Below are 21,202 nucleotides of genomic sequence, written 5' to 3' on the forward strand. Positions count from 1 at the left end.
AAAAATTAAAAAAAAAGTAGTGTAGTAAGTAGTGTAGAGCTTGGCATCAAGGAGTCAGAGCGACAGACAGTGCCTGGATGCAGTCTCATTTAATGTCATATCATGTAAACAGCCTGATTTCTGAGCAAAACATTTTTTTCATAGGAGAATTCCTGCCAACATGAAGGTGCATTTCTCACATTTCTAACCGTGACTCATCAGTAGCCGACGTTGTGGAGTTGTAGGATTGTCTTTTACATTTGTTTTTCAAGTGTAAAGGATTCCCGCCCACTGTCCATTCCACCAACAAACTTTAATACATTTCGGTCATTCGACCTTCTTCAGGTAAAGTTACAAACACAATTCAGACGTTTGAATTGCCGCTTGAATTGTGTTTGTAACTTAAACTGAAGAAGGTCAGATGACCGAAACATTGTATTAAAGTTTGTTGGTGGAATGGACAGTTTGTGGAATTTCTTTACACTGGAATGACAACCCCACTGAGATAACATCCTATGCACCTGCCCAACTATAGGGGTGTGCAAAAGCGTCTTCTTGAAATTTTACATTTGTTATAAAAGCTTCTGAACATACCTCAAATATGATCCCAAAAGTACCCTCTGACAAGTTGATGTTATTGTGAGCAATAAAACGGCATGTTGAAATTGGCAGGAATTCCCCTTTATCCCGCTGATCCTAATAATCAGGTTACTAGATTACTGTAGCTCATCAGTAAGTTAGTATAGTCATTTGTGTTAGAGTAGGTGTGCAGGCTGACAGATTACTTTTTAGGCATTATAGTTGTGTTGAGTGTTTTTACACAACGCTATGTCGGTCCGTCAGTGTGTTCGACAGCAGTTTGCTTCTCGAAGGGCTTGCACGTGACATAGGTCTAAAACTTTCCAACGTCGGTATTGACACTTGTGGTAAATGTTGCTGCCCATTTACCTTGTGTTGGCACTGTCTTAGCCTACTGTACTCCCCAAGACTTTGGACCCAGCCCCATCTACAAGCCTGCTGTATTTACTGTTAGTTGCATGTACAGTGTTTCCCCCAGAATGTTTGTTAGTCAAGGTGGTGGGGCGCTAAAAGTATATCCTTTTTGGCTAAGCAACTTTAGAAATGACATTCACATCATGAAATATGTGTTACATATATCTTTTCAGGGGACTTAGTCAAGGTGGTCGGTGTTTCTTGTCAAGGTGGCCGCCTTAGCAATAAAGTGCTGGGGGAAACCCTCATGTAGTCTTTTTTCAGAAACTGCCCTCAACTCCAAACTGTTTTCCACAAGTTGTTTGGGTGTGATCGAACAGATTTGTATATTTAAATACTAAAATATAGTAAAAGGTCATTTGGTGTCAAAGTAATAAGATACAAGAGATATACTTCAGAGTGTGGCTTTTCTACAGAAGAAAATAGTTGAATGTGGCAACTCTTGACGACACCAAAGCAGTTGTTTGGTTAGTCCATCTGTTGGAAACAGGTTTGCTTTTTGGAGGGCTTGCACGTGACTTACTGTAGGTCTGTTGTAGATAAAAGCCGGCTGGTACAGTATAAAGACAACATTTGGATGGGATGGAGTCCATTTATCTATTGTACAGACTGTTGTTGATGTATTTGAACAGAAAACACATTATAGGCATTATTGGGTGGTGTTTTTTTTAACTGGTATTCATTTCACCAAAATACTTGCAATGGTGATTTATGTACCTTTGTAGGTTTCTATGTTTCCAGGGGGAAAAGCAAGGATGAAGAGAGAAGGGTTGGGTCATTTCAGTTGAAGAATAATTGGCTTTGTGAATATATTCAGATCATTGAAATGCAGTAAGAGTGGGCTGCTTGCTGGTATGGTAGCGATTGCTACAGTATCTTGGCAACACATGGCGGCCCTGACTTCAGTCTGCTGTCAGCATAATTCTCTCTCTCTCTCTCTCTCTCTCTCTCTCTCCCTCCCTAATAGTGAACAGCCTGGCCCGCTCCAAGTACTGCTGACGAAGACCCCCCACCAGCTCTGGGACACCAGTCAGGACGCTGCCCTTGCCCTGCCCTGCCCATCCCCCCCTCAGCCCCACGCCTCCACCAGTCACACGCCTTCTTTTTCACAGAGCCGCACATCAGTCACCTCCCCTGCCTCAGTGCAGCAGTCGCCCGATAGGCCCCCTGTGCCCAGAAACCACTACGATTGGCCAAGTCCACCCAGCGGGGCGGAGCTGAGGGAGGAGGAATGTTGGGAGGGCATCCGCTTGTCGGAAGTCCTGCAGGCCTCAGGTGTGTCCATCCGGCCCCTCCGCAAGCACCTGGCCATCTCGCTGCCCTCCCTCCCCCTGGACGCCTGGAGCCTGCTGGGGAGGACCGAGCAGCCCAGCCAGGGCAGCGGCTCAGACTCCCTCCCTCCTCCTCCTCCTGCTCCTCAGGCACCTCCCACAGCCTCGGCCCAAACCCCACCAGCTCCTCCTCCACCAGGTGACTCCACCCAACCACCTCCCCATGCAGACAACAAGGAGGACAAGCCAGAGAGGAGAGAGGAGGTGCCGCCGCCTGGACGAGATGGTGAGAGCCACCTGCGTCTCCCGCTCTGGCACCCGCTGAGCTCGGTCACGCCATGCTCCCCTGGCCAAACCCGCGTTAGCCCCAGCTCCCTGACTCCGCCCATGCCTACATGCCATTGGCATTCCTGGAGCCTGGACCGCCCGGACGCCGTTGTGGCGCCGTTCAAGACTCCCCCTGACAACAGCACTTGGGAGGCCAGCTCCCCACGTCGCGAAACTAGCCCCGGGTCTAGCTCCAGCACACAGGGAGCCGCATCCTGTCCTGGACCCCGATCTAATGCTCCCACCCAGGGAACAGACGTGTGCAATGCCACCTGCTCGGGCTCTGCAGCCACCCAGGAGCCTGTGGAAAAGGAGCTCTCAGAGCTGGACTGCCTCTACCAAGCGAGTCTGCTGGCCCAAAGCAGCCCTGCTTCATCTCTCCCAGCTGCTGCTGGATCAAGGACAGGTAGGAATGCTAAATGGTGGTGGGTAGAATGGATTGATGGGCAGAATGGATTCATTAGTGACAATCGAGGGCCACATATGATGACCAAATGACCCTGTTTTACCTATTCAACCAGGTGATCATTCAACCAGCCAATCACCTGACTGAATGGGACAGGTAAAGCCAATTCATTTGGAATATGTGGCACTGGATTGTAGCTAATGAATCCATTTTTGCCATCACTGAAGGTAATATTACACCAGGGTTTCTTTATTAGAGTGGCATCATGATAGTACCTACCGGTACACTCTGGACGGCTGAAGTACTATTATTTACTAACTTATTTGTAAGGCATCGCCATGCATTTGACCTTGTACATTTCTGTTGCGTTGTTTCACTAGTAGCTTAGAAGGTCTCAGTACCTTGCCCCCGTAAGGGTTTTGGGACAGGTTTAGCAACGACTCTGTGGCTATTACATCCGAATGCTGTAGTAGGCACTGCCTCCTTACTAGTAGCTAACACTCGACATCCTGACCAGTAGCTTTTATGTAGAAAGCCAGCCAATTCGGACATACCACAGCCCCCAAATTTACATAACATTTGAACCGGATTGATTGCTGGGGGTCCGCCCCGACGGCAGCAATGGGGCACCTTAGCCACGCCCTCTACTTCCTGGTTCATGGGGTAGTAAGTTGCAAAAAAATTGAATGGAAGTGAACGAGGATTTGTGGTGCATAGGTGAAGGTCCAAGGCTTAGATTGTTGTCAAAAAAACACTCATTTCAAACCCAGTAATTATTTTTTACCGCCTCTGCCCCATGAACCAGGAAGTAGAGGGCGTGACTTAGGTGCCCCATGACCAATGCCCATCCAGTTGTCAACCTCCCACAGCCTTCTGGGATAGCGAAGTAATCATCGGACATTTCTCAAAACTCAAGTGCGCGCACTTCTAAGTGTATCAGCCCTCTTTATTAGTCACACCCAGTGATTGGATACTATTTGGTGAACTCTGCGGAGTATCCAATCACTGGGCGTGACTAATAAAGAGTATCCAATCACTGAGCATGACTAATTAGCCTGATACACTTGGAAGTGCGCACACTAGAGTTTTGAGAAATGCCCAACGTTTGCCTATTACAAATATGACCGTATATAGAAAGTCATCCGGACCTAGCATTGGTCAAGGGGCCAGGTGACCATCCCCGATTGCTCTTGTGGTAGCACTGCTAAGATTTAACCATAGCTTGAAACCAGAAAGGTCTTTGTTGAATGTATTTCATTTATATTCTCCCCCCTTGGACTGCTTAAAAAATGTGGTCAAAATTGATATCAAGCCAAGTCTATGTGATGCCAACAAAAAAGAAGTCTTTATCTCAAATATAGCAGATGAGTCTGTAAAAATGTCTTTATTATTCAAAACAAGGCCCAGACTTAGCGGCATGAGTGCCTTCTTCAGGGCAGTGTTTGTATATTACCCTGTTCGGAATTTCTCCACACTTGGAATGTTGTCTATGTAGACGTTGTCTACGAGAAGAGTTCAGATGCAAAACCCTGTGCCGAGTGCCATTTCAGAAATCTCTACACATTCATTTTGAAATAATATTACCCTTCTAAAAACAGATATTTAGATGGTTTTATCAATTTACAACAATTCAAGCCAAATCAACGAAACCAGGACTTATTTTAGGTCACCTTTTTCAAAAAGAAATGAATCCCATTTCTGTCGAATGCATTTCAAAGATTTCACATCTGAATTGTTCATGCCCTGTTATTGTAAATTGCTTTTACCTAGATAAAAGCTTCTGCTGAATGTAATCTCTGTCTGTAAGCATGTCTGAAGTGTGCCTCTTCCTCTTCAGACTGGCATTATGTAAAGGCATAATTATTTCATGCCAGTTCATTCCGCATTGACGCAACACCTTTGCAAGTAAAGTCCGGGTCCTCAACGCCATGGGAAACACTTATGTCATGTGAGCAGATTTGTCCAGTTTTCCCGCCATGTGATCGAATTTCAGATGCCGTGGCGATTTTCTGTTGCTAAACACAAAAATGCTCTGCTGTGCTCTGAACCACACCAAATCCTAAGCTGTCAGCAGCAACGTTTCTGCTGCTTTACTTTTGCCAAAAACAGCGAAACAAGCAAGGAAAGTGGCAAAATTGTTGTGAAATTACACCCAGACCAAAACCATCCCTAATGACAGGGATCCATTACTCTGGTACGTCAAAGCAGCTCGTCGAATTGGATGCCCTAGTGTCGCTGTGTTGCTACTACAGCTCACGTGGCCTGGGAGTTATATACAGGAAGTATATCCATCAACATAGCATACCAACTGAAAATGAACTGAATGCGTTGGATGCGGCTTGCGTTAACTGACGACTGGAAGAATAATGTAAACATAACCTGTCACAGAGCGTTGTGGACCACGAGCCAACATGCAAAGGCGTAGTGCACAAGTGTAATAAGACCATTCAGATCGGCACGTTATCTTACCTACTCGTGTTATACCATGTTGCCCTCTTCGTCCAGCGCCTTCAGCTGCTCGTAAAATGATGATTGGACGCGGTCGCTCTCGGACCCCCACTGCGGAGATCGAACGGAGTGCGTACGGACCTCCAGGCTGTCCCCGCCCCCCCACCTATGTCAATAATGTAAGAGTCAACCCCCGTCCACCAGTCCACCCCCCTCTTTTAATCCTTTTTATTGTTTTTTCTTTTTTCTTGATTTTTTTCTCATCACCAGCACGCTGTCCTGTGTACCATTTTCAGCTCACCTTAATCTTTAAGTGCCATCCTTTTCTTCTCTTCTTCTTTGTCTCTCACGCTCACGCTCTCTCTTCTCTCTCTTTTACTCTTTCTTGTTCTCTCTCTATCACACAAAAACACACATGCACTCACACACACACACACACACACACACACACACACACTCTCTCTCTCTCTCTCTCTCTCTCTCTCTCTCTCTCTCTCTCTCTCTGATTCTCTGATGCCCTCTCATAGTCTTACCACGTTGCTCTTCAAGGTCTGTTGGGTGTCCTTAGTAGTAGTTATGTAAAGCAGTGCGTTTATGTGTGCATGCTTTAGTTTGTGACCTTAGAGAGAAAATATGACCGGAATATCCTTCAGTCACTGTGCTCTCGTTCTTACCAAAATGCACAGTAACTATTTACCGTCTAATATTTTGTGGCTGAGCCCATGATTGTGCCACCTTTGCGTGCATTATCTCGCCGTTGAAGCGTGCATATGTTCATATTCTTTTCATGTGTCATATTCTTTTTTGTACTTAGCTTGTGACTATATTTCTCCTGTTTTTGTGGTCTGTGTGTGTGTGCGTGTTTGTGCGTGTGTGTGTGTGTATGTATATGTGTGTGCATGCGGATTCACTTGTGTGTATGTGCTTGCATGTTTGTTGATGTTTTGTGTGTGTGTGTGTGTGTGTGTGTGTGTGTGTGTGTGTGTGTGTGTGTGTGTGTGTGTGTGTGTGTGTGTGTGTGTGTGTGTGTGTGTGTGTGTGTGTGTGTGGTGTGTGTGTGTGTGTGTGTGTGTGTGTGTGTGTGTGTGTGTGTCTGTCTGTGTCTGTGTCTGTGTCTGTGTCTGTGTGCTTGCATGCGTTTGTGTGTCTGTCTGTGTTTGTGTGCTTGCATGTGTTTGTGTGTGTGTGTGTGTGTTGGTTGCTAGTCTGTGTGGGGCCTGGAGCTGGAGAGGCATGCTGAGCGGAGGGCCGAGTCTGATGGTGATCGGATGAGACGCTTCGCTCGCAGTCTGAGTGGCACAGTGATTGGCCCACACCACACCCATTTGGCCCTGTCCCGCAGCTTTGTGAGTTTACACACACTTGCGCGGGTTTGAGGCTGCACGTGAACGCACACACACACACACACACACACGCACACGCACATGCACATAAACATTCATCTGTTCTGATCAAGTATACACGTATAGCAGTCTACTTTTCAACTAATGATCGCTGGAATGGTAGCCTCTTGCCAAAGATGGGCCCGTCGGCGGGCCTATTCACTCTTTGCTAATAACACTCAACTACATCATAACAACATTGATATGACAACACAGAGAATGTTAAGTAGCCGATTAAGTAGCCGTCATGACCATTTTGGTGATAATAAGGTTACAACAGAGGCTCTGCACTAAGGGGTTAAGCTTATGTGCTGCTGGCTCTGAGTTAAGTTGTCTCTCACGAATAGATAAGTGTACAAGTACCGGTATCTGAAGACATGCACATACATACGCACACACACACACAAACACAAACACAAGAACACATACACACCCGTGCACATATACAGCTCCAGGCCACTTTATTAGAATAGCATGAAAAAGTTGATTTATTTCCATAATTCCATCAATAATGTTAAACTGTCATGGATTATAGATTCATGGCCCAGTTTTTTTTAACTATTCCAATCATTAAATTGTTTATTTTTACACATTTTGGTCTTCCAGCTCAAAAAAAACATGAATTGGGGAATTCGCATCATTAGAATATTGTAATAAAATCACAATTTTCTTCATCAAAATTTGTTTCACATCAGTGCACATCAAATCAGTTGAACTTTGGTACTTTCTACACAACATGCAATGTTCAATACTTGGTTAGGACTCTCTCTGTCTTATTATTAATAATAACGGCCATGATGCGTTTAACATTGAAGTCAATGGCAGAAACAGTGCATGGGAGTAATGGAAGGCTAGATATCCTTGATGCTTTGCCGTCAGCTGTTTTTGTATAGCTGACCTGGTGTCCCACACTTCACTCTTCAATATACCCTGTAGATTTCCATGCCACGTTTTGTCGCTAACTCACCGGTTTAATTCTAAATCACCAGAAATGACACCCCATTGAAAATGAATGGGGTTTTATTTCTGGTGAGTTAGAATTAAACTGTTGAGTTAACACCAAAACGTAGCATGGGTATCTACGGGTATATTGAGGAGTGAAGTGTGGGACACGAGGTCAGCAAACAAGAACAGCTCACAGCAAAGCATCAATGATATCTGGCCTTCCATTACTCCCATGCACTGTTTCTGCCATTGACTTCAATGTTAAACGCATCATGGCCGTTATTAAGACAGAGAGAGTCCTAACCAAGTATTGAACATTGCATGTTATGTAGAAAGTACCAAATTTCAACTGATTTGATGTTCACTGATGTGAAACGAATTTTGATGAAGAAAATTGTGATTTTATTACAATATTCTAATAATGCGAATTTCCCAATTCATGGGTTTTTTGAGCTGGAAGGCCAAATTATGTAAAAAGAAAAACTTGAATGATTGGAATAGTTAAACAACTGGGCCATGCATCTACAATCCATGACACTTTAACATTATTGATGGAATTATGGAAATAAATCAACTTTTTCATGCTATTCTAATAAAGTGGCCTGGAGCTGTACATGCGTGCAGCCATTCTCTTTCCTCAACTAAAGCTACAAATTACACACTCACAAAACAACATGTATCCACACACAAACACTTTGTCATACACACAGACACACACGTGCACATGTGCGCACACGTTTTATTCATTAGCATTCATGAATAATGTTCAAATGGAGCTGAGGCTGATTGGGTTGCAAAAAAAGAAAACCTAGTCAAAAAATTGAAATACTTCTCATTAAATCTAGAATCCATGCTCTACATTTTTTTGCATCAACTAAATGGCATCACGTGTAAATGCACGCTTGGGCAAAGGCACACACTCGCAAGTCTTCAGTGCCTGCCCTCCCTCCCTCACTGTCACCACTGCCTTCTGTGCCACACTGCCACCCTGTGCTCATGAGGTGTCACTGCAGACGGGAGAGGGAGGCACAGACATGCATAGAACGCTAGATGCCCCACGGCAGAGTCAAGATTCTAGAACGTCCTCAGGATTTTGCCAGGAAGCTCGGCTGTGTTAAGATGGCTGACCTGGGCACCTGAGGTATTTGGTTAGCCTCAAGAGGACCATACACTCACTGTTTAAATGCCATCTGGATTAAGACCACAGGTTTTTTTTTTAAGATGAATCGTGCTTCTGCAGCAGCAGAATTCTGTAACAGCGTTCTGATTTTAGTACATCTTGTCATCTAACTAATTCTTACTTTTAAAATACTTGTTTATGTAAATATTTGTTAACAATATATATAGTATTTTAAGTTGGTTTTAGTAGTTTACTGTCTGGACCCCACCAAATCTGACCATTGACCACTTGTCCCTTGACCAGCAATGCGGATGACCCATCTAGTGTTCTACCCTGTGTAAAACATTGCAGCCAGTTAAACGGAAAAAGGTAAGTTGTCCAGCTGCCTTAAGTTTGTAAGGCTTTCTCAAGTTGAGTTAACTTACAAACTTAAGGCAGCAGGGCAACTTACTATTTTATGTTTAACTGGCTGCAGTGTTTTACAGTGAATGCATACAGTGTCTACTGTGGTGAGCACAGCCAGATTGCCTGCCTCGCCCGCCTGCTTCTCATACAGTGCCTCAGCAGCAAACAGTAGCATGGCTTCCTCTGTCCGTCATTAACAGCCCATCCCTCTTTTTCTCCCTACCCCTGTCTTGTCTCTCTGGCTCTCTCTCTCTGTCTGTCAACCCCTTTTTCCCTCTCTTTGTCTGTGTGACTGCCTCTGTGTGCGTGCGTGCGTGCGCCTGTGTGTTTGTGTGTGTATGTGTGTGTGTCTGCGTGTCTGCGTGTCCGTGTGTGTGTGTATGTGCCCGCGCGTTTGTGCCCGCATGTGTGTGTGAAACCTTTAGAAGGAGGAGCAAATGTTTTGCACATCCCACCGCGCCTCCATTCATTCCACCCATCTACCTCATCAGCATCGCCATGACTATCACGATCACCACCACCATCACCATCCTCCTCCTCATCATCATCCTCATCATCACTGGCCTCTTCCTCCACCGCCTCCACCATGAGCTTCATCCTGCACCATCACCGCCGTCATCCTCTTCCTCATCTCAGCTGTGTGTTGATGGGCAGCTAGGCTCCCCCCAGTCCCCGGGTTTCAGGTGGACGTGGTGGCTGAGAGCAAGATAAACGCTGTGCTCGCTTAACCTGACTCTCGCCAAGCTGGTATGTTTCGTCTTCACGATTCCATCTGGGAACCCCCCCACGAGCGACATGTTTTTCGAATGATGCTCCTTATCAAAAGTCCTTGCACATGATGGGAATTAAACAACCTGTCCTCATTTTTACTGCCGTGCCACGTCAGCCACTCACATTGAACTCGACCCGTGACACAGCTGAGAACGACAGGTGAAAGTAGAGCCATAACGCGCCACACGTCTATGGAAAATCCCAGCCGGCAATGACGATTGGCTCATTCGTTCAGAAATGCTTCTGATTTTCACAGACCTCAAATGGTTGGTTGAGGAAACCGCAACACCCTCGGGTGTAGTTTGGCGAAACGAAGCCAGTTGGCGTAAGTCAGGTTAGTTCTTGCTCCCATTGAGCCTGTCTATGCTGCCCTGTCATGTCATGCCATTTAGACATTGAAGTGTATGTTTCCATGGCTGTCCTCGTCATTGTTTGTGATGTGAACATTTTTTGGTTTGCGTTTTCCATAGTAGTTCCTATGTGTGTTTGTGTGCGTGTGTGTTTGTGTTTGTGTGTGTCTGTGTGTGTGTGTGTCTTTTTCTTCCATTTGGTTGGTTCCGGAGCCTGCCCGTCACTCTCCGCCGTCCCTCCCTCCCGCAGGATGCGTCCTCGCGCGGCGGCCCTGGGAAGTTCTGGCTGTGCCTGACAGGCGTGCGTCAGCCCCCGTGGCCTGGAGCAGGTGATCAGATGGGCTTCCACTGATCTGCTGCAACTCCCTGTGTGGGGGAGCTAGAGGGGTTCCTGCAGGCACCCCCTGTGTGGCTGGCTGTCCTGGGGAGGTATCCAGACCTGGGTCCTCCACACCTCCATCAGATCTCCATCAACATCATCAACTCTCTAGTGGAGCACTCAGATAACTTCTGGAACGGCCGCCGTCTGTCTTCCGTCTTCTGAGCTCCGACAATGCTGCTGTATCCCGCTTCTCTAGTCGTATACCCAGCTCCTGCTCGGTCTTCACCTCCTGCCCCCCTACCCCAGAGCACCAGAGCTCACTCCCCCAGTATGCAGTACCCCAGTGCACAGCTTCATAACCAGTATGGATCCTCGTCCTCCTCCAGCGTCATAAACTTCCCACCCCACCCCCACAGCTTCCGCTGTAACTTCACCATCCAAAACACCATTGAATTCCTCAACTTTGGCTCCAGCCTGCAGCCTTTGAACTGTGTGTGAAGCAGGAGGACAGCCAGCACTTCCAATTCAACCTGAAAAAGGAAACTTAAGTGCCCAGCTCTCCTCTCCTCCTTTACCTTCTACATACAGTACATCTGCATTCAGTTGCACATGTCACCTTTGATCTTCTCACCTTTGCCTGTCCCACAAACACATTATCTTTGTGTTTTTTTTCTCGCTAGTTGTCCAACTCTTCTGATGCCCAGGCATTACTTGCATCATCTGCATCAGAGGGGTTTTTGCGAACTCTCAGCGTCTCCCAGAGAGGATGCTAGTGTCTCCTCACGTCCTCTCCTACTCCTGTCTGCTGTGCCACAGGAGGTGTGTCATTCCGGGTCTGACATGTTACGACTCACCTTAGACAACAGATTTCTGGGGCATCTGTGGACAGCCTCCTTTCATTCTGGAGATATACTGTACATGGTGTGGAAAGGGGAATCACATTGGGGCTGGTCTTAGTTGCCACAGGTGGCCATGTGGTCCTGCTGAGAGAGAGAGAGAGAGAGAGAGAGAGAGAGACCTCTCCTGTCTTGGATAGCGCTGCAGAGAGTTACGCGCGCACACACATACACGCGCGCGTGCGCACACAGACACAGACACGCACACGCACACGCACACACACACACACACACACACACACACACACACACACACACACACACACACACACACACACACACACACACACACACACACACACACACACACACACACACACACACACTTACACTCTAACCACCACAACCCTCTCCCCTCCTCTCCCCTCCCCTCCCCTCCCCTCATCCCCCCTGCTGGGCCACTTCTCTTAATTAAAATGTCTAACAGGAAGTAGTAGGCGAGCAGGAGTTTGCCCTATGGCTTGCTGCCTCCGTTTTTATATCGCTGATTTCCATTTAGGGAGCGTCCCTTCCCCTATCCTGCCAGCACTGACACCATGATTAACATAAGAGATTGCGTGTGTGTGTGTGTGTGCGTGTGTGTGTGTGTGCGTGCGTGCGTGCGTGCGTGTGTGTGTGTGTGCGTGTGTGTGTGTGTGCGTGCGTGCGTGCGTGTGTGTGCCGATAGCGTGAGCCCAGCAGACAGTTCCAACAGCTTGCTCATTCTCCTAATGAAGAAACAGCCTTCATCACCAAATTTAATCAATGAATACTCCATTGCATCACTGCAACCTGTCTCCAATACCTCCCCCCTTCAGAAATAATTCCTCTAGTCCCCTTTATCAGCTGTCTTTTTGTAGCAGGCAGGGCAAGTAGCGCAAGCTGCGTAGATGTATCCACAGCGTACTTTGATAAAGATTTGAAATGAAGCGAATGAAGCAAAATGAAACTGAAGTGCTGACCGTTTTCCATGGCGTCGTCAACCTTACCGCTCCAAGACTTTTGAGGAGCAGGCATGTGTGTTGTCCAGCATGACACTCTGGAGGAGAAGAAGATGGTCTGATGGACATTTTAATCCCTCTGTATATTCCACGGGCATTCCCTGTAGCACATTAACTCCTACTCATAGTGTTACAGGCAGGACTGCTTTGACTGTCCACAACACACATATTAATGACTTTGTGTAAAAAAAAAGGAAAATAACGATGCAATTGCTGATGCTATGGGGTTTTAGTGCAGGGAAAAGGGGGGGGCGGGACATTTAAGTATGCTATGACATTCTGGAATGTTCGTTCTGTTTTAAGGTAATTATTGTTATATGCATTAAGACAAGTATAGTACACTTCAGAAGTGTAGACTGGAGAAAAACTGCTATTTTTTCATTCCATTGATGGTTCTCCCATTTGTCCCGGGAGATAACGCTTCCTGTTCTTTTGGTTTCCTTTATCATATTTCCTGTTACAAGAAAAAAAACCCTGAAAAGTGACACTTTGAGTGGCAGGTAAAAGGATGATGATAAGGCACAGGAGAGAGACAGGAAGTGAGATCAGCACCTTTCAGGAAGGATTCAGCATGTACAAAACATTCTTACGTTTTTGTTTGTAATGCTTTGACATTGGACCCTATTGTAATTAAACACACACACACACACACACACACACACACACACACACACACACACACACACACACACACACACACACACACACACACACACACACACACACACACACACACACACACACACACACACACACACACACACACACATGCAGAGACACTGTACACTCAGTTTCCTATGAATTCTTTGGAGCTGATTAGCTTTTTGCACAACAGTGGGACAATGATGAAATAATATTATAAAGTAGCCAAATAACTTAACCTGCGTGTGTAATCCTGTTGTATTGTAGAGTTCTATGACCTGTCTTACTTTTCTTATATTTAACATATAATGCAACAGACTCGTCTCTTCTATAGTACTGGACAGCAAAAAGATGCAAGTTATTTGACGTTAACCAAAGATTGGTATTAACATGATGAAGTGTCTCAGAGGGACATGAAGGAAGACAGAAGGCTTTTGTTTCTGATTGTTTTTTTTTTCTTCTTCTGATTTGTTCAGTTCCAGTCCTTGTGTTTCCACTGAGGGAATTTTTTTCGGTGAATGTAGCATGTAAGGTGCAGGAGTACGCTATGCAAACGCCCCCTCCCATACAACAACCAGCAAAACAGCCACTCACTCCATGGACTTTCAAGGTACCTTCTGTTCTCATTTTTAAACTCAAACCACAAACATGTTACTTCTGACTGGTTGTTTCCCAGAGTATATCTAAATGTCTTTAAGTCTGTATATCCGGACAAACAGACAGTAACAGATTGGGTGGCGGTTGGTGAGTAAGGAGTGAGGGGGAAAAAGCATTTTCAGTGGTTTTCCAAGTTGGGGATTCATTTGTAAGTGCTTTTTTGGGGGGTTGAGGGAACTTGTATTTTTGCAATAAAGTTATTACCAATGCACTCCAGCATATGTACAGTACCAATCTGCTCCAATTTATTTTCACCTAAGTACATTTTACTACTCTATCCATGGCTTGCTTATGTGGAACTTGGGTGATCCTGCGCTAGTTTGTCACTCGTCACCTACCATTCAAACGCCTGGTACACAGCACAGCACAGCACAGCACAACACAGCACAATACTGGTACGCAGCACAGCACAATACTGGTACACAGCACAGCACAATACTGGTACACAGCACAGCACAGCACAACACTGGTACGCAGACACAGCACAATACTGCTGAGCTAAATGTCCAGACTGATAGCTCAGTGCTACTGATACTGTATGAGCCTTCGGGAGGGAGGTTTACTAACGTTTCATGCTTAACTCTTCTAGTTCTATTATTATTATTATATTTGCGCTTTAGGTAAGTGGCATGACACCCAGAGTAGACTATAGGCAGGTTAGTACTGGAAGGAACTTGCTAAAGAAAACAGGACGATGTGAAGCCAGTGTTCATGAGGTGTTACCAATTGTTACTTCTGGGTTCTTCTCTCACCTATGGGTTTTTTTTTTGCCTCCAGTGGTTCCTTCCAGGCAGCGATGACTTAAATGCCCAAACCAATCCACGACCGTAACTACTACAAGTAATCCCAAACCTAACCCCAACCCTAACATTAAATTAAACCTAAACTTCAATCCTAACCTTGATGTGCCTAGCAGGCACGCTGTCTTGAAGACACAGTTGAAGGCAAAAAAAAACCAAAAAAACAATTAAGAACTGGGTTCCAAAGACAGTTCTTCACCCTCTCCTCTCTACAGCTGTTGCCCACTAGATGTCAGTAATGAACCACTTTATACTGAAGACAGTAAATGTGCCAGTTTCACCTCCACATTTTTCGATAACAGCCAGTGTTCATTCAGGGTTCATAAAAACGAAAAGAAAAGTGTCAAAAATCAAAGCATGCAATTGTACCTGCATTCAAATACATTTAGGATAAGGGTGAACACAGTTCAATCATTTCCATGTAAGACCGCTGTAGGCAACAAAGTTTCTAGTTTCACCATCACATTTTCGATAAAATTCAGTGTTCGGGTTCATAAAAACTCCAGAAATGTATTGAATACAGGTAAAAACATGCAATTACATTTAGGACAATGGTGAGCACACTGTGAACACAGTTCAATCATTTCAACATAAGACCACTATAAGCAACAAAACTCCAAAGTCCAGAATGAGGTCTCGCCTCGTTTCACTTGCAGGTTCTTGGTATTCATGAAAATATCACACCATCCCGATTGTCCCTGAGAGAACAGCCAGAGGCGAGAAGGAGAGAATCAATATCCTGCCTGTGCTGCATGTTTGCATGTTCTCCAGGAACTTGCACACAATAAATTAAACGTCCTTTTTTTCTGACAGGGGCCCCTGTCCCCTGTCTTATTCGTCAATGAGAGACAAGAGGGTCCACTTCTACTGAATGCAAATGACTACACTGCAATGCAGGTGTCTGCGTGAACACATTGCTTGTATTTTACGTGGTGGTTACAGCAGGGGTAAATGGTATTTGCTTTCTGCAGAAAATTGTGTTTCAGGTGGCTCGCCGGAATAGTATCTCCGGAAGGCCACCTCCCTCCAAAAGGGACAACAGTCAACAGAGTGTGGGGTGTCTTGGAGGATTTTCTTTTCGTCTCAGTGTCTGAGTCACACTTTTTAATGTCTTACAACTTAATATGCCTAGATACAGTAAAATATACATGAAATTCAGAGGAAAAATAAAATGGATAGATAAGTTTGTGCATTTATCACAACCAAACGATGAGATTTAACGTGTAAAATTAATAATAACTTCGTATTAACTTAGAATGTAATTACAGTACATTTATATTTAAGTAAACATGCTCTCTGGCTGAACTCCTGAACATCTTATACATGAACGTTGATTGACTTTTCCTCCAATAATTAACATTTGCATTATTAATTCTGCTTCATTGTATATTTTTGTCAACGTCAGGATTCCTTTCTTGTCTTTTTTGTATCTCTGTCTTTGTTGCTCCTTGCTCCTGTACGTGAGTAGAAAATTGATTCAGCTTCTCCAGATATGTGTGTGCATGTGCCTATGTGTGTGTGTTTGTGTGTGCATGTGCCTATGTGTGTGTGTGTGTGCGCGTGTGTGTGTGCGTGTGTGTGTTTAGTGAGGATTTGCCTCACGTGCCCGTCTGTATCTCACGTGTGTGAGGCTGCAGCAGAGGACTCACTGGCTGAATGAAAAGCGTCTTGAGAGGCTAAAAATACACTCGGTGAGAGAAGTGTGCGGCGGGAGGGAGAGAAATAGAAACGCTGCGTTATTTTTATCTCCGGATGCTCCTTGGTGAATGTGAATTTTTGGGCTTCCTCCGAAGCTATTTGGGATTTTTTTTTCGAGGGTCCTTTCTTCTTATCTTGCTTCACAGGTTTATTTAAGGAGCCTGAGCTACAAAAAGGATGCTGGTGCCTTTTGTTTTTTAAGGGGGTGTATGGGAATGTATTGTTTTGGGAGGTGGGGGGTGGGGGGGTTTCCCTGCACTCATAGCTTCAATTTCCTCGAGCCATCCTCGGTTTCTGGGGGGGTGTAAGTGATGGCATTTGGAGGAAGACAAATTCAGATTAAGTGCTGCATACTTATGTCATACAATAAAGGGTATACATTTTCACAGCCATTATATTATATCAATAAAGTGTGCACCAACACTCAAGCGACACCTCATCACATACCCAAATGTATCCCCTGGGGAGTTTCTCTCCCCAAGTAGTCCAGACTGCACTGACACACAGACTGTCCCTTGGAGCAGTCCAATGTACAGACAAAAGTAAATGATAGAAGTCCGCAACACTGTTAATGCTCCCAGTGATTTATTTGCACTTGCAATGTACAGACAAAACCTGACTGAAGGCTATAGAGAGGGCTTTGATGCATTAAGTCTGCTCGTGACTATGAAAAAGGCTAAATAGTATGACAGTTCAGACACAGACCTTTCCAGACAAAAAAAGAGGTTCCATGATATTTGGATTTGAAACAATTAAGGGACAGCAAACAATGGATATGTTACTAAAGGATATGTTACTGCCCCTCTTTTTTTCTCAGAAATGTGCCCCCCTTTCTGCAGAAACTCATTAATTTAGATTCAGGCTGTTGTCAAATTAATGGAGGCATCCATGTTAGGGCTGACTCTGACACATTTCATCACATACTGTATTTCTCCACTGACTACAAGGCATTAATACATTGGGCCAGTGAGCATGGGCATTCTGAGGAATCCTGAATCAGTGCAAATATTTAAGAGTTGGGTTGCCTAGCAACAATTGTAATGGGCCAGCACCTTTTGACAATTGCGCTGAATTTCTTTTTTAACCTCGGGGTGGGAGGTAAACTATGTAGGAGTACAAAAAAAGGAAAAAAACAATCTTATTTACTGTCATGTCTGTGTACCATCACAGTCTGAAAACATTTCACATGGCCCAAACCCAGACACACCTTATGACTTGCATGACTCTCCTTCAGGCAAATACTGTCTCTGATCTTCTTTTTTTCTGCGAATGCATATTCGCATTTGCTGCACTTGAGGACAACAAGCAACAAAGACCAAAAAAAGAATCAAAAATCACATGAATTGTACACATGGTATTGAACGTGTAGCAATATGTACTAAGCATTTGTTTATGTTCTTCGTCAATACCCTCCAACAAATAACAAGACTGATTGGTAGACTACAAAACATAAACAGTAAATCACAGAAATTGTACACATGGCATTGAAAGTGCTGCAATACCTACAATGCTTTTGTTGTCTCCTCTGTCCCTTGTAACAAAGAACAAGATTTGTTGGCAGAGAGCACACAAAACATAGCACACAGAAATTGCACACACAGTATTGAACGTGTAGCTATGTGTACAATGCATTTGCTGTTTCCTTTGTGAATACATTTCAACAAAAAAGAGGAGAAATGGCATAGACAGACTACACCAGCATGCCCACTGATAACAATCAAGATCAGGTGGATTGTCCACTCTGTTGTGGTGTGTGAACTAGTGTTGCACCGATACCATTTTTTTGGCCCCGATACCGATACCCTACCTGGCCGTGCAGTATCGGCCGACACCATACCGACACCACTCTGTTTGAAATGTATATATACGTATATATACTATGAACAGCTGCATACTACTTGGATGTAAAATCCTTGCTATCATGGCTTTGTCAGGCTGCTGCCTACCTTTGTAAAACAGGAGAAAGACTAATATACTGTACAAAGTGAATCCATTAAAACTTACCTCTGATATAAAATAACTAAGTTCAAGACTAAGTTCAAGGCTGCATTCAAGTGTCATACAAGTATCGGTAAATTATATCGATGCCCTATTTGCTGATACCGATACCACCATTTTTGTGCAGGATCTGGGCCTCGGCCGATGCTGGTATCGGTATCGGTGCAACACTAGTGTGAACGCTTTCCATCTCTTCCTGTCTGTGCTCTCTACCTCACCACAGCAACCAGTTATAATCACCTCATAACGCCTTCGTCCTTGACCACCAAACCTCAGGATGAGTCACAGCGCGGGGACCTGAATGGTCTCCATGTGATTAAGCTGTGGAGACCTGTGGCCAATTCCCCATTGGAGCACTTAAAACAGCCCCCTGTGGCCACTGGCCGCCGGAAATGTCAGGGGCCTCGGCTTTGGCTATGGCTATTTATTGCTATTTTTGTGTGTCTGAAAATTCCATATCATTCCATATCATTCTCTGTAGAAATTGTTAATTTGTTTTTTTTCTAAAGCAGCACGGTTTATGGTTTTGGACACAACAAATATGTTGTTGCCACCACATGGCACCCACATCAAAGTGCAGCTTGGGTGACCTTTTTCAAATCTTCCATTCGTTGGTGTCATTTTTTTCCAGTGGCCATCTTTCCACGCTAATTAACGAGCACTGCAGCATGGGTGGGGATGGGACAATTGTAACGCAATTGATACGGTCTCTGAGAAAGGTCAATATGTGCTATGGTGAAGCCCAGTTCTTTTTAATCAGAGAGGGCATGTGGCCTCCTGCCAGCCAAGAGAGAGATTGGCATGGCACATATCACAGTGCTGCACTATTACTGTGTGCGTGCGTGCGTGCGTGCGTGCGTGCATGCGTGCTTGTGTTCGCATGCACAGAGGACAACCTACAGTATAATCCATGGCGTCTGTTAACCGCCATCATTTGGGTAAAACACTGTTGAATTGTTTAGACAAGTGGTACCCCCCTTGTGGTTAAATCCCGCCTGTCCCCACCTCTGAACACTGCATTATGTGAAGCCCTCTTCTTCAGCGTTAGTCATTACTGTGGTGCCTTGATGTGAAGACACTGTAAAGTGGGGCATCTCAAGCAGCTGCATTGCCAAGTGCACGTCCATTTTTTTCTTTTCTTTTAGAAGAAATAGTGAAAACAACTGCAGCTGTGGTTAAGGAGATGGACTGTAGCCTCTTACTTCAGCAGGGGTCACCGGCGACCCTATTCACTTGCTGAAAATGCTTAACTATATCATAACAAGATTGCTGTGACATTACAGAGAGCCATAGTGCTGTGCTAAGGGGTTTAATCAGAGGGTTGCAGGTTTAAATACCACCCTTCCAGTCCCTACCATAAACGTATAAGCTAACTGCAGTGATGGGCCACAACACTTCATACAACCACTGCAGGACCATGGCAGAAGTGACACCACACTCCTGGTGCAGCTAAAGTGCAAAGAGCAATTTTACAAATACATAGGTTTATTTTACATCTTGTTAAGCAAAGTAATTGCAGCTGGGACAAAACTGCTTTTGAACCTATTGGTTCTGCAACCAGGAACTACCAACCTCCGTCCAGAGGGGAGGTACTGGAACTCACTATTCAAAGGGTCAGCTAGTTTATTGTGATGTAATTTAATGTTGGAATAGTGGAAAAGAGTAGGCCACAGTGTGGGGACGTCTACTCTTTTCCACTATTAGACACGCCTTTGTCCTGCACCTGGCCTCAGAGAGGTGCACTCTAAGAAAATTTCCCTGCAAAATAACGGCAGTTACTGGCAATTATATTTACCTGGAATTCTACTGTTATTTCACACCAAAAATCAAATACAGCTCATTGCTGTTTAATGTATCACAGTATATAACATTTTTTCAGCAGCAATTGAACTGTTAAATAGCAGTACTCTACAGAACGTTCACAGTATTAGTATTGTTAAACTAAAAGTGCTCTACAATATTTATGCAGTAGTATAAGTAAAATAACAGTACATTTCAATTAAAAAGTTGAATTGTACTGTGTGATGACAGGCAAATACTGGGTCATAGTTGTATTCATGAATATGGCCATGGCAACTTCCCACCCCACCCATCATTCTCCATAACTGTGGTACCCTGGCCGTGTTACCACCCCACCATCACCACGTTCACCATGACTGGAGTGCCTTGAGCATGATACTATGGCGCTATGCTGTATTGAGAAAATGTTTTGCGGTGGTCCTTTGAAAGTGTGGGCATGAATAAAATTTCAGAGTATGCAGTGCTATGTTACAATGATAGTATGCAAGGTGGGCTTTTTACTGTATCTCTTGATGAGCCAATGATGAATATAGCATTGGTCAGTCTTTAAAAAAATATTTTGCACCAAGTAGCACAGCAAACAAGCAGCACTACAAGCTAGCTCTCAAGGCAATGCCTAATTTGCAGCAGGCACATTATATGCAACAATGCCACAAATGATGCCACATACAGCAAGCTTTCACAAAGAGGAAAGTGTGCAAGCATGTATGCAAGCATGTAAGCAAGCTTGTAGGCAAGCTTGTAGGCAAACAAGTGCTATGCTGTGCCATGCAGGCCAGCCAGCAGGCAGGCAAGCAACTGAAGTGTTGATAGTCCAGATTTATATACAGGTGCAAGAGTACCATGTGACCAGAGTCATCAGGCCCTTGGCAGGTGACGCCCGTAATTGAATAATGGCATAACAGCCCTACTCAGGTGAGGCCAGGCACTGATTAGCAGATTGGTTTAGATGGGGCTGCTTGTTGCAATAGTGTTACAAGTTCAGCCATTCACACTTTCATCACTATCAAAA

The 21,202-nt window shown here is 44.7% G+C and overlaps 1 protein-coding gene across 1 annotated transcript in view; it reads left to right on the plus strand.

The window, feature by feature from the left end:
• usp54b (ubiquitin specific peptidase 54b) overlaps nucleotides 1-10,700 on the plus strand; it is a 99,593-nt gene extending 88,893 nt beyond the window's left edge. The window contains exons 16-19 of the mRNA XM_063218123.1: nucleotides 1,940-2,976; nucleotides 5,482-5,603; nucleotides 6,630-6,770; nucleotides 9,702-10,700. Coding sequence (XP_063074193.1) covers nucleotides 1,940-2,976; nucleotides 5,482-5,603; nucleotides 6,630-6,770; nucleotides 9,702-9,866 — 1,465 coding nt within the window. The 3' untranslated portion in view covers nucleotides 9,867-10,700. The remainder of the gene's footprint in view (nucleotides 1-1,939; nucleotides 2,977-5,481; nucleotides 5,604-6,629; nucleotides 6,771-9,701) is intronic.
• The last annotated feature ends 10,502 nt before the right edge of the window (nucleotides 10,701-21,202 follow it).

The sequence above is a fragment of the Engraulis encrasicolus genome, chromosome 15 (genome assembly GCF_034702125.1).
Source record: "Engraulis encrasicolus isolate BLACKSEA-1 chromosome 15, IST_EnEncr_1.0, whole genome shotgun sequence".
NCBI lineage: Eukaryota > Metazoa > Chordata > Actinopteri > Clupeiformes > Engraulidae > Engraulis > Engraulis encrasicolus.